Source organism: Chiloscyllium plagiosum, unplaced genomic scaffold (genome assembly GCF_037043375.1).
Source record: "Chiloscyllium plagiosum isolate Xiang-an unplaced genomic scaffold, Cpla_swu_hap1 HiC_scaffold_2, whole genome shotgun sequence".
NCBI classification, from domain to species: Eukaryota; Metazoa; Chordata; class Chondrichthyes; order Orectolobiformes; family Hemiscylliidae; genus Chiloscyllium; species Chiloscyllium plagiosum.
The window spans coordinates 17,462,353-17,475,607 of record NW_028270140.1 but is presented as its reverse complement, the minus strand read 5'-3'; the positions used below and the strand labels follow the sequence as shown (position 1 = coordinate 17,475,607).

Here is a 13,255-nt window from a genome sequence, read left to right as displayed (position 1 = left end):
CTGATGAAGAAGCAGCGCATCGAAAGCTAGTGCCTCCAAATAGACTGTTGGGCTATAACCTGGTGTTGTGTGTTTTTTAACTTTGTCCACCCCAGTGCAATACTGGCACCCCACTATTATTTCAAGATTACTTTCTTGGAACTTAAGGGAATGGAGATGAGGGCTGTACCAGGGAATGGCCACGGTTAGAGAGAGTAAGCCTTTATTAGGGACAGGGTTGTTGACAATAGAAGAGGAGAAATTGCACACATCAATAGCGACAATAGCTGTGGTGAATGGCAGCCCAACGCTAGACAAATTGGGATTATGAAAACACAGTTGTAAGTGAATTGGAAGCTTGTTTATTGCAGTGACTGTAGATGGAAGTAAGGTTGAGGTGTGTGATCAGTATTGTTTGTACTTATTATTATTGAATTATCAAAAACAGATGAAGTAGCAAGATCAAGGGGTACCTGTGAAAAGGTGGGAAGTTCAAGCAATTAGAAAGCCAGTGAAATCAATGGGGAGATAGCCTGATGAGTTGAGATGGAAGGTGAAATCACTGAGTGATTTAGTAGAGGCTGAGGAGAGAAAGCTGTGAAAATAGTTTAGTGATAACAGTTTTATTATACCTGCAAGAGTGGTATTGAAAAATGTTTTGAATGCAAGGTGAGATGCTGAGAGGAGATTGTAGTCAGGCCAAGGTGCAATCTGGTAATAATTGTTACACTGTTACCATGACACTGCAGTGGGCTAATGGACCAAGACACACCCAAGGGAGGAAGGTGGGGGCTTAGTTAGGGGGAATGGTGTCATCAGCCCTTACCCAGATTTCTGTTGACCTTGGGATACAAATGAAGTCATATATGAAAAGTTCATTAATAAATAGCCCTTGTTTGTAAGAGAAAAAAGCGACCACAATAAGCCATTAAAAAAGAGAAAGCAGTTGGTTTTATGACCTGAGAACATATTTGCAAAATTAATGAAAATCTTTTGAAGTCTGGCAGTAGTCGTAATGTAAGAAATTCAGTGGTCAATTACTAAATAATATTTTCAAAAAGGTAATACTGGCATGCACATCAGTGACCAGAATTTTTGTATCCCCAAGTTTGTATTGGGGATGGTTGTGGGATTGGCAAACTTGAGACTGTAGGATCATAAATTTGAATTTCCCCTCATAAAGTGATGGGCATAAACTTCCCATGGGTGAGAAAAGATTTGGATTAGATTTATGTCTCCACTTACTGTGATATTGTGGTCATCATTCACAGATTTTTGATGATTTTTTAATTTAATATCCCATGATGTTTTTGTCAGGTTAGGCTGGTTTCAGAAGCCTTGGGAAATCTACCAGATAACAGGACCAAGCGTGCACAGGTTTTGGGGACATTTTGGAGAAAGTGAGGACTGCAGATGCTGGATAGTCAGAGTCGAAATGTGGCACTGGAAAAGCACAGCCGGTCAGGCAGCATCTGAGGAGCAGGAGATTCGACATTTTGGGCATAAGCCCTTCTTCAGGAATGTTGACTCTCCTACTCCTCGAATGCTGCCTGACCTGTTGTGCTTTTCCATAAGACCATAAGACATAGGAGCGGAAGTAAGGCCATTCGGCCCATCGAGTCCACTCCGCCATTCAATCATGGCTGATGGGCATTTCAACTCCACTTACCCGCATTCTCCCCGTAGCCCTTAATTCCTTGTGACATCAAGAATTTATCAATTTCTGCCTTGAAGACATTTAGCATCCCAGCCTCCACTGCACTCTGTGGCAATGAATTCCACAGGCCCACCACTCTCTGGCTGAAGAAATGTCTCCGCATTTCTGTTCTGAATTCACCCCCTCTGATTCTAAGGCTGTGTCCACGGGTCCTAGTCTCCTCGCCTAACGGAAACAATTTCCTAGCGTCCACCCTTTCCAAGCTATGTATTATCTTGTAAGTTTCTATTAGATCTTCCCTTAATCTTTTAAACTCCAATGAATACAATCCCAGGATCCTCAGCCGTTCCTCGTATGTTAGACCTACCATTCCAGGGATCATCCGTGTGAATCTCTGCTGGATACACTCCAGTGCCAGTATGTCCTTCCTGAGGTGTGGGGACCAAAACTGGACACAGTACTCCAAAATGGGGCCTAACCAGAGCTTTTTAAAGTCTCAGTAGCACAACAGTGCTTTTATATTCCAACCGCCTTGAGATAATTGACAACATTGCATTCGCTTTCTTAATCACGGACTCAACCTGCATGTTTACCTTTAGAGAATCCTCAACTAGCACTCCCAGATCCCTCTGTACTTTGACTTTACGAATTTTCTCACCGTTTAGAAAGTAATCCATGCTTCTATTCTTTTTCCCAAAGTGCAAGACCTCGCATTTGCTCACATTGAATTCCATCAACCATTTCCTGGACCACTCCTTCAAACTGTCTAGATCCTTCTGCAGCCTCCCCACTTCCTCAGTACTACCTACCTGTCCAGCTAACTTTGTATCGTCGGCAAACTTCACTAGAATGCCCCCAGTCCCTTCATCCAGATCATTGATATATAATGTGAACTGCTGCGGCCCCAACACTGAACCCTTCCAGTACCATACTTTGCTACTTTGGGAACATTTTGACAAGTAAGTATAAAATGTTTTGAGACATTCAAATTTCATTATTAGATCCCATCTTATAAGTTGAGGATATTTTAACTACAATGATTGATTATAAGTTTATTATAAGGAAAATTGACTATTATATTGACCAGTATTGTGCAAGTGTTGAGATGTAACAGAATACATTTTCCATTGGACAAAGTCCTTTTATGCATTAAAATTGTAGAAGATAGTGATTTGAAACCCTCCTGCCATGATCTAAACACTAATTTTAATGTTTACAGTGTTTTAACATGGGGGAAAAAGATGACCTGATACATTCTTACTATTGAGGACGAGTCCAGTGAAGATTCACTAGACTGATTCCCGGGCTGGCCGGACTGACATATGAGGCAAGACTGGATTTACTGGGCTTGTACACACTGGCATTTAGAAGAAAGAGGTGGGATCTCATTGAAACATAGAAAATCCTGATGGGATTGCATTGGCTGGATGTGGGAAGAATATCCTCAATGTTGGGGAGGTCCAGACCTAGGAGTCACAGTCTAAGAATAAGGTGTAAGACAATCAGGACTGAGATGAGGAAGAATTTTTTTTCAGTTAGAGACTGTGGAATTCTCTCCCACAGGAAGCTGTTGGGGCCAGTTTGTTAGATATATTCAAGAGGGAGCTGGACGTGACCTTTGTGGCTAAAGGGTATCAAGAGAAAGTGGGAATGGGATACTGAAATTGCAGGATCAACCATGATCATGTTGAATGGTGGGGCAGGCTCGGAGGTCGAAGTGGCCTACTCCTGCATCTATTTTCTGTAAGTTTAGAAAAATAAATTTACTCATATGTTCTTCCCCTTTGATTGACAGACCATCTACTTTTAAGTGGGAAACAACATTTCTTTCTGGTTCAGTATGCAATATTGTCATGGAACTGTCATGGTTTGTTTTGGCACCTGAGCTTGTGCCTCAGGTACAAAAGCTAATGAACCATTTTGTCCAGCAAGTGGTTTTTCATGCAGACTGACAACAGTATGGTTTCATTCCCAGCTCTAAAATGTTATGGATCAATATGTATTTGGTGTGAGTTCAGACTTAAATGGATTTAAATTTTTAATGGAACTGGAAGATCTTGTGTGCAGTTTGAATGGTCATGTCTGATAATTTGTTTTAGATTTGAAGAGCATTATTATCCACTTCAAAGCCTTTCCATTGTTATTACAAAGTTCCGGAATCTTGTAAGCAGTGATCAGTGGGTGAGTGGCTGTAGAGGAGACATGGGCGGAATGATGAGATATGGGTGGTGGGAGAGAGCATGGGTCATTGGGGTGTATTGAACTGGGTGGATTGGGTCTGAAGATGCATCAGGGTACGAGGGATACTAAGTGTTAGCAGGCATAAGAATCATGGAGAATGTTGCCATGCCATGAGTACTGAGGCAGTCTAGATTAGAATGGTTCTGGAAAAGCACAACAGGTCAAGCAGCATCCAAGGAGCAGGAAAATTGACATTTCGGGCAAAAGCCCTTCATCAGGAATGAAGGCAGGGAGCCTCCAGGGTGGAGAGATAAGTATGAGGGGCTGGGGCTAGGGAGAAGGTAGCAAAGAGTACAATAGGTAGATGGGGTTGGGGTGAAAGTGATAGGTCAGGGAGGAGGGTGGGGGAAGGTAGCAAAGACTACAATAGGTGAATGGGGGTGGGGATGGAGGTGATAGGTCGGAGAGGAGGGTGGAGTGGATAAGTGGGAAGGGAGATTGACAGGTAGGACAAGGCATGGGGACGGTGCTGAGCTGGAAGGTTGGAAGCTGGGGCGAGGTGGGGGGAGGGGATATGAGGAAACTGGTGAAGTCCACATTGATGCCCTGGGGTTGAAATGTTCCGAGGGGGAAGATGAGGTGTTCTTCCTCTAGGCATCAGGTGGTGAGGGAGTGGCGGTGGAGGAGACCCAGGACATGCATGTCCTCGGCAGAGTGGGAGGGGGAGTTGAAATGTTGGGCCACGGGGCGATGGAGTTGATTGGTGCGGGTGTCCCGGAGATGTTCCCGTTTACCAAGTACTGAGGCAGGCCTTCGAATTAGACTGCACCTTACAAACATCCATCACTGGCCAACCTGGAGAGGAAGCAGACACAAACTTTGCCTGCCCACATTTATTGGAAATGGAAATATGGTGGGAATGGGAACAATTTATGGTTTGGGGTTGGTAAAGATAGAACTCTGTTAATGAAATGCAAATCCACCCCCCAGGGTAAATGCTTGATAGAATGTCAGGAAAACTCGCTGAAGTGTGGAATGGACAGCATTATGCAATAGTGAGGTGGTGGGGTGGAGTGCTGGGAGAGAGGCTGCTAATAGTGCAGATTATGTGATCGGAATGTGACAATGGCAGAACAATGATGTGTCTAATTACCAGACTGGAAAGAAGATAGTCACACTGGAGTTGGGGGGAGGGGAGAGATTTTCAGATTTTGTCTTGAACTTTTTAATGTTCACTTGAACAAACTGCCAGGACTTTGATTGAATACCTGATCCTGACCTCAGGTGTCACTGTCAGAGGTATCAGCTTGGGTTTTGCACTGAAATCTCTAAGGTGGACCTTGAACACACATCTCTTGTGGAAGTGACAGCCAAATTATTGATATAAAAATGACCTTCAAGCATTAGGTTACAACCCCTGAACTCTTCAAATTGTATACAGAGGAAACTGAATTATCTGGCATTCGATTAACTGAATTTCGGGTTATCCGAACAAGATTGAAAGGTCCCAATATGTGGCTAACTGTTATCCAGCATCAATTATCCGGGATATAATTAACCGAACAAAATACTCCCCACCCGTGCCGTTCAGATAATCGAGGTTCCTCTATAATGGGATATAGAGTCATAGAGATGACATGGGAACAGACCTTATGATCCACCCCGTCCGTGCTGACCAGATTTCCTAAACTAATGTAGTCCAATTTTCCAGCACTTGGCACATATGCCTCTAAATCCTTCCTATTCACACACCCATCCAGATGTTTTTTAAATGTTGTAATTGTACCAGCCTCCACCACTTGCTCTGGCAGCTCATTCCATACACTCACCACCTTCTGGGTGGAAATGTTATCTTCGAACATCCAAGAAAGAAAACAGTGCCTTGGTATAAAAACTTCAGCACAACAACAGCTCTTCCAGCAACTCCATTCCCCCCTCCCGTGCTTTGCTGAATTATCTACTTCGGTTGTGTGCTCCAGTCTGTAGATGAGGTTCAAACTCACACTCTTCTGACTCGGTGTTGAGGGTGTTACCACTGAGGCAAAGCTGATACCTGAAAGCCAGAACGTAGTGAGGGACTGGTTTATGAGACTGGTCACAGAAACACTTTGTAGTCACATCTAAAACCTCACAGCATTTATTCTACCTAAGCACAAATTTCAAAAGGAGAATGTACTACTATTTGTGCAGTGTCCTTCAAGTCCACAAGATGTTCTCAGTCAATGCAGCGCTTTTGAGGTATAGTTACAGCAAATCCTCATGTAAAGTTGTTGTTGCATTGCTTGAAATTGTGAATTTTAAGTGAAACAACTTTATGTGAAGCATGGTTTCCATAGGAATCAATGTTAAAGCCAGAGTTAGGTTCCCTGTGGACATTGTCTACTCAGAAAAAAAATGTGTAGGTTAAACTACTGTACCGTATGTGCATAACTCAAATAAATTGCATAACAAATAATTTAAATATTGCAAAAAAGTGTGGTCAAGCACTTGTGGACCTCTCCCAGCAGGAAACAACTACAAAACATCACTAATTTGAAATAACACATATTCCTAAATTCCTACAGTCATAAACCTCTAAATACAATAAATTTTTAAAAAGTAGAAGAAATTCAATTTAAATATTACCGTAAATAAATGTTAAAATTAAATTCACTTGAAGTTGTAATTGATCAGGCTCTATCTAGTGGCAGATAACTGTCAACGCAGGCAGAACTACCCACACGTCCCTAGTTCGGCCACAAGGCAGAAACCAGGACATCACTGCAAGTTCAGAATGGCAGCTGGGAAAAAGGGCACTGGAGCCTTTAGAGGTAAAAACAGAGGATGGGAATGGGAGCTGTGGGTCAGGTGTCATGTGGGGCTGAGGGCATCAGCAAAAACCAGAGTGAGGCCAGTTGGACTGAATACAGGAGCAGAAGCGTGGGGAAAAGGTCTTAAGAGTAAACAGGCTACACAGGAAGTCTGCAGCAGTGCAAAATGAAACTTATGGCATTAAACAACTACTTTGTCACTGTTTTGTTAACATTAAAGTGTTCACTGAGTCAACTTAAATAGGGACTTATTAACATGTAGACAAAATAACAGCCAATTTGGAGATAGCAAGGTCCCACAAACAACAAATTAGGTAAATTACAGGTTATTTTGTTTTAGCTGTAATAAGTGTTTAACAGAGTATCAGGAAAACTCACAGATCTTCAGATTTTATCTTGGAACGTGTAAAGTTCACTTGAGCAAGCAGCCAGAACCTTAATTTAGTAACTCACCCTGAGTTCATCTGTGGCTGCCCTGAATATCAGCTTGGATGAGGCGCTGAAATCTCTGAACTGGAGCTTGAACCCACAACCATCTGATGCAGGGGTGAAGATTAGATTCCCTAGTGTGGAAACAGGCCCTTCAGCCCAACAAGTCCACATCAGCCCTCCAAAGAGTAACCCACCCAGACCCATTTCCCTCCGACTAATGCAGCTAACACTATGGACAATTTAGCAAGGCCAATTCACCTGACCTGCACACCTTTGGACTGTGGGAGGAAACAGGAGCACCCGGAGGAAACCTACGCAGACACGGGGAGAATGTGCAAACTCCACACAGACAGTCACCCAAGTTTGGAATCCAACCTGGGGCCCTGGTGCTGTGAGGCAGCAGTGCTAACCACTGAGCCACCGTGCCAGCCAAATGATTCATATGTGAAACTTTCTCAAGCGTTACACTGTCCACCCCTGAAATCTCTATTCTTCTGACTCTGATTCCACATTATCTACTCCTCCCTTTTCCCTACTATCGGTAACTGTGCCTTCAACTTCTGAAACCTTATGCTCAATAATTTTCTTACAAAACCTCTCCATCCCTTTTAAGAACCTCCATAAATCCACACTTGGCAAACCTTTAATTGACCCCTTCCTAATAATAATTTGTTTGGCTCATTTTCATTTTTACCTCTTTTTCCAATGGGAAAAGCTGTACTGTCAAGGACACAATACAGGCCTGAATTCTGTTATAAATTCTTGTTATTTGTTAATCTTTGCTTTCAGTTAAAGACCATGTTAAATTAATTAACTGATGTTTAAAACCAGGTATAACTGAGGTCATAGAGTCGTGGAGATGTACAGCATTGAAACAGACCCTTCGGTCCAACGCGTCCATGCCAACTGGATATCCTAACCTAATCTAGTCCCAGTTGCCAGCACTTGGCCCCATCCCTCTTAAACCTTTCCCATCCAAATGCTTTTTAAATGCTGTAATTGTACCAGCCTCCACCACTTCCTCTGGCAGCTCATTCCATACATGCACCATCCACTGCATGAAAAAATTGCCCCTTGGGTTCTTTTAAACCTTTTATATCTTTCCCCTCTCACCCTAAACCTATGCCCTCTACTTCTGGACTTCCCCACCCCAGGGAAAAGACTTTGTCTATTTATCCTATCCATGCCCCTCATATTTTTGTAAATCTCTATAAGGTCACCCCTCAGCCTCCGACACTCCAGGGAAAACAGCCCCAACCTGTTCAGCCTCTCCCTGTAGCTCAAATCCTCCAACCCTGGCAACATTCTTGAAAATCTTTTCTGAACCCTTTCAAGTTTCACAGCATCCTACTGATAGGAAGGAGACCAGAATTGCATGCAATATTTCAAAAGTGGTCTAACCAATGTCCTGTACAGCCTCAATGTGACCTCCCAACTCCTGTACTCAATGCTCTGATCAATAAAGGAAAACATACCAAATGCCTTCTTCACTATCCTATCTACCTGCGACTCTACTTTCAAGGAATTATGAACCTGCACTCCAAGGTCTCTTTGTTCTGCAACACTCCCTAGGACCTTACCATTAAGTGTATAAGTCCTGCTCTGATTTATTGGAAATAATCTTACTTTTTAGGAATTTGAATCTTGGCAACAATGCTGAAATGGATTTCAGCACTACGGCTAAATTAATATCTTCCTGAGTGCATTTGCCAAGGTATATCTTAAACTTTGAGTAAAAAAAACGCACAACTTGAATATGTCTGCATTAAATAAATATAAATTTTATTAAAAACACCCACATCTCAGCATTATCAGGAATGATATAATAAACAGCTTTCAAATAACTTTCCGCTTTTAGTACATTACTTACAGTATTTATAATCAGCCTCATTTATCTTTTTTTTCAACATACCCAATTCATCAATAAAGAGCAAAGCTGAAGTAAAATACAGAACGCATACAAAATGCACACCAAAACTGATTTTTAGTGTCAAGTTCAGCTAAGTATCCTACACTTGAGTATACGTTAACCTCTAGCTTGAGAAGTGAACAATATATACTGCTGTGCGTCAATCAAGCTGAAATTAAATTCAAGTAATGTCAACACCACTCTGAAGCATCTTCAAGTATGGCTAGCATCAACCCAATACCCTATACGTGCACTTCCCTTCCAGAAGACATGTTGCTACTGAAGCTGGGCCCTGTACAACAAGTGGCACAAGTTCATTCATTCATATGAGAATACCAATAACTTCCCTACCCTCCCCCCCCCCACCCTCCCCTCCCCCCCACATGAAAATAACAAACTCTCATTTCTTCTCTTTTTCTTCCCTTTTATCAGCTCAGTGCATACATCATCCAAATTCTTAAAGAAAAAAAAGAACTATCATGTACTTTCTCACTTAGAATTAAAAACAAAGCCACTGCTTTACTAACGCTCATTTTAGAAGCATCAAGTACATGTATCCCACTATACACATAAAATCCAAATAGGGATTAAACAAAGTGAAGATATCCCTGAAAATAAAAACAAAATAAAAGGGTGATATTAAAACACAGGTGACATATTGGCATAAGGAGAATATAAGAGTTATAATATCCCTGATCTTCTTGTAGAACAAAAGCTTGAATTTCAAGTTATCAAGTATCAAAATGAAAAAAAAAAGCATGTTTATGTCATAAAGACTATTTTAAATTAAACAATGATGGTGTACAAAACACTACTGACTTCTGAATCATCATTTTCCTATTGCTCAGTACAAGAGCTGAGGTATATGACAAGTAGGAACATCTCCAACACCGTTTACACTTCTTAAACTCACATTTTAATTGTAGCAGATTGAGTAGCACCATTCTGAAAAGAAAAGCTTAAAAAAAAAGTTAGGAAAATATTACAGTACTAAAATAGTCAAAGCGTTAAGTAAAAAAAAAGAAAATTCTGTTTACAAATTAATTTACTGTACACCTCTTTTTAAACTTGTTTTTGTTGTTTTTGTGTTTTTATATTTACAAATTTAACATTTAAACATGACCACAGCAAGCCAGCTGCCTGATTTCTCCATTTGGATAGAAGTAACCCTGTTTACATCTTCCCTGGCATGTTTTCAGCTCTCTCTCTCTCTCTCTCAAAGACACTGCTTACATTGTAACTATTTTTAAAAAAATTACAATTCTACCCAAACATTAACATCTCATCGCAAATCAAATCTATTGAGTGAATATATAATTCAATTATAAATGTTGTAATTGGTCTAGGATAACCATAGTATTATTGTCTCAAACATGCTGTGAGATAAGTGTTAATATGAAAGCCTAGGATCTAAAACTGCACAATCACTTTAGTGATGTAGTATGGACTGTTACGTTCTCATATAACAAATAGCTGCATACTGTATGTGAGCACCAGGATCAGTGTTTTTGTATGAAATTCTGGCAAAGTTTTCCCCCTTGTGTCCAGTAAATCCCAAACTTTAAGGTAATCAATGACACTTAAAAAGTATACATAGCCTATTATCTGAATTATGGCATTATAGATATTATAAAGTACTTTGACAGATTTTTATTTTACAGTAAATCTCTTAATGCCTTGGTACCCTATCACCTTTCAAGTTGTCAAAGCTTAAAATAGGCAAAGTGCTTTTTGAACACCAAAATCTTACAAAATATTCTGTAAAATTCATTTTGAGAATCCTTATTACAGAATCAGAATTTGCTGAGCCTCTGAAGTACTTGACATTTTAAATGTAGACTTTGTTTAAAATAGCTCTAACTTTAAGTTAAAAGGCCTCTATGCTATGAAAGGAGACCTCAGCATCAATTAAACAATTGAAAAATGTTAATTATTATGAAACCATTTAAATGGCATTTGAGATTTACATCAAAGATGTTAAAAAAAACCTCTAAATATAGCACCACGATCTTCAAACTTTTCAGTGTTTTTTTTCCTGACAAGTCAACTAAAATCGGTTCTAACTGTTTGAGTTGACTGTTATTTGCAAACAATATATAAAGGCAAAACAAACCACTAAGAGTTTGATAGACAATTTTGTAACAAAAACTACATGTTGGAAATGTGTAGTTTTTAAATGTTGCCCTGGTAACAATAATACTCAGCACCATAGGATTAGCTTCTATTCCTGCCCTGCGTCCAAAGAATAGGCTCATTAATGACATTAGAGGTCACTTGTGTCTGGCATAAATATTTAGATTAAATTAATTTACAGAAAGACTCTGCATGCATCATTATTCCAGAATGATTTTCTGAAACAGCACTTTTTGCATAGGACGCTTTTCAGCTTGGTCCTTACTGTGAATACTCTTTTAACAAGTGAGTTGGAATACAGGGTATATGTTTTTCAGGGTATCGCCATTTGCTGGTGTTACTCTTTATTCCAGTGCTTTATCAAACACTGTTTGTTTTCCCTCACTGGGTGTAGCACAGCTGCCTTGCCAGATGCTAGACAGAATATGAGGTAACCCATGTGAGTAGGAAGCTATATCCATCGACTGTAAGGCCCTGTAACCCGTGTAAAGGCATATGGGAACGCTGTAGTTACTGAGTTTGTTGTGAAAGTCATAGTCCTTTGTGCAAGAGTCTTCATAAAACGTATCTGTGGTGGTTCTATGGGTTCATGCGATTCTGGGACCTCTCGTTTTGCTTTCTTGCTGTAAGATTTGGTAGGCACATAATCCACACCAAGTCTCTCCGCCTCTTCTTCTCTTTCTCTGGCTTTGTCTGCCATCTTGGCCTCCCAGAGTGCTAATCCATGTTTTGGCTCATTCATACTCTTGTGTTGATAAAAGACAAGAGAGATTCGCGTTGGGTGATTTCTGTTTGGGTTTTTCAATGGGGTTGTTGCATGTAGTTCACGTTTTGCGCACTCAATAAGAATGGACCCATGGCATGGTGCCACAGCAACCCCTCCAATATCTTTATCCAGGAAATTATGTTCACTATCTGACCAAACCTCCTGAGGTTCTTCTGAAACAGGTACGTCATGCTGTGAAGGCATTTGGGAGGTGTTTTCTGGAATTCTGTGATTTACACTTGCAGCTACCTCTGCCTGTGAAGTGTTAGCCATCTCACAATTAACCAATGAAGGAAGCCTCGAGATGTCATTAGCTCCAAGCATACTAAGTTCATTTTCTTTATTTTCTATTGGGAAAGAATTAGCAGGATGATGATCATTTGCTCGGTAAGAACTTGTGAATGAAGGATATTGACTGTCACGAGTGACTGCCGAATGATCCACAGTCTGATTACTCAAATTTGATACTGATTTTGAACCAGGTTCCATTAGCTGAGTCTCAACTTGAGGAGAAGAACTGAAGTGAGGGTAACGTTGGATGTTTGGTATTCTGTTCTCAATCGGGCAACCGTTGTAGCCATTAACTTGCATACCATAGTTACAAAATCTGCCCATACACATCTGATTATTGCCATACCTGTAGGAATTTGAAAACTGCTGATAGAGAGTCTGAATTGGTGGCAGGGTAAGTTTGTTCACTGGAACTTGGTAACGGTACAGGTCCATATGGTGTGCAAGTGAGGGATAGTAGGATCCCATATAATGGTGGAAGTTGTCAATTGGTGTGTTTCCGTTACACTGGTAACCTGGATAAGTGCTTGTTGGGACAGACTGGTATAAATTGGGAACCTGATGCTGTTGAACACCTGGAGGAATGACACGACCTGCAATTCAAACAAAAACAATGAAAGAATTTTTGAATGTCAGTTACACCAAACTCACAATGCGTCACAGAGTCGTACAACATGGAAACAGATCCTTTGGTCCAACCTATCCATGCCGGAACATAATCCCAAACTAAACTAGTCCCACCTGCCTGCTCCGGGCCTATTTCCCTTCATATTCATGCACTCACCCAAATGTCTTTTAAACGTAATTGTGCTCACATCCTCCACTTCCTCAGGAAGTACATTCCATGTACAAACCACTCTGTGTAAAAATGTCTTCCACCCATGTCTTTTTTAAATCTCTACACTCTCACCTTAAAAAAATCTGTCCCCTAGTCTTGAAATCTCCCACCTTAAGGAAAAGGCAATTGCCAATAACTCTATACCTCTCATTATTTGATAAACTTCGATAAGGTCATCTCAAACTTAGATACACCGAACCTCAGCCATTCTCTCCAGCGAAGTCAGAAATCCAATAGGAGGATGCCGGTGATAAGGTGA

The 13,255-nt window shown here is 40.8% G+C and overlaps 1 protein-coding gene across 6 annotated transcripts in view; it reads right to left on the bottom strand.

Annotated features, from left to right (window-relative positions):
- Positions 1-8,818: 8,818 nt before the first annotated feature.
- LOC122564906 (methylcytosine dioxygenase TET2-like) overlaps positions 8,819-13,255 on the bottom strand; it is a 189,886-nt gene continuing 185,449 nt past the window's right edge. For all 6 annotated transcript variants that reach the window (XM_043720374.2, XM_043720365.2, XM_043720355.2 and 3 more), the window contains one exon: positions 8,819-12,751. In XM_043720374.2, coding sequence (XP_043576309.2) covers positions 11,553-12,751 — 1,199 coding nt within the window. In that variant the 3' untranslated portion in view covers positions 8,819-11,552. The remainder of the gene's footprint in view (positions 12,752-13,255) is intronic.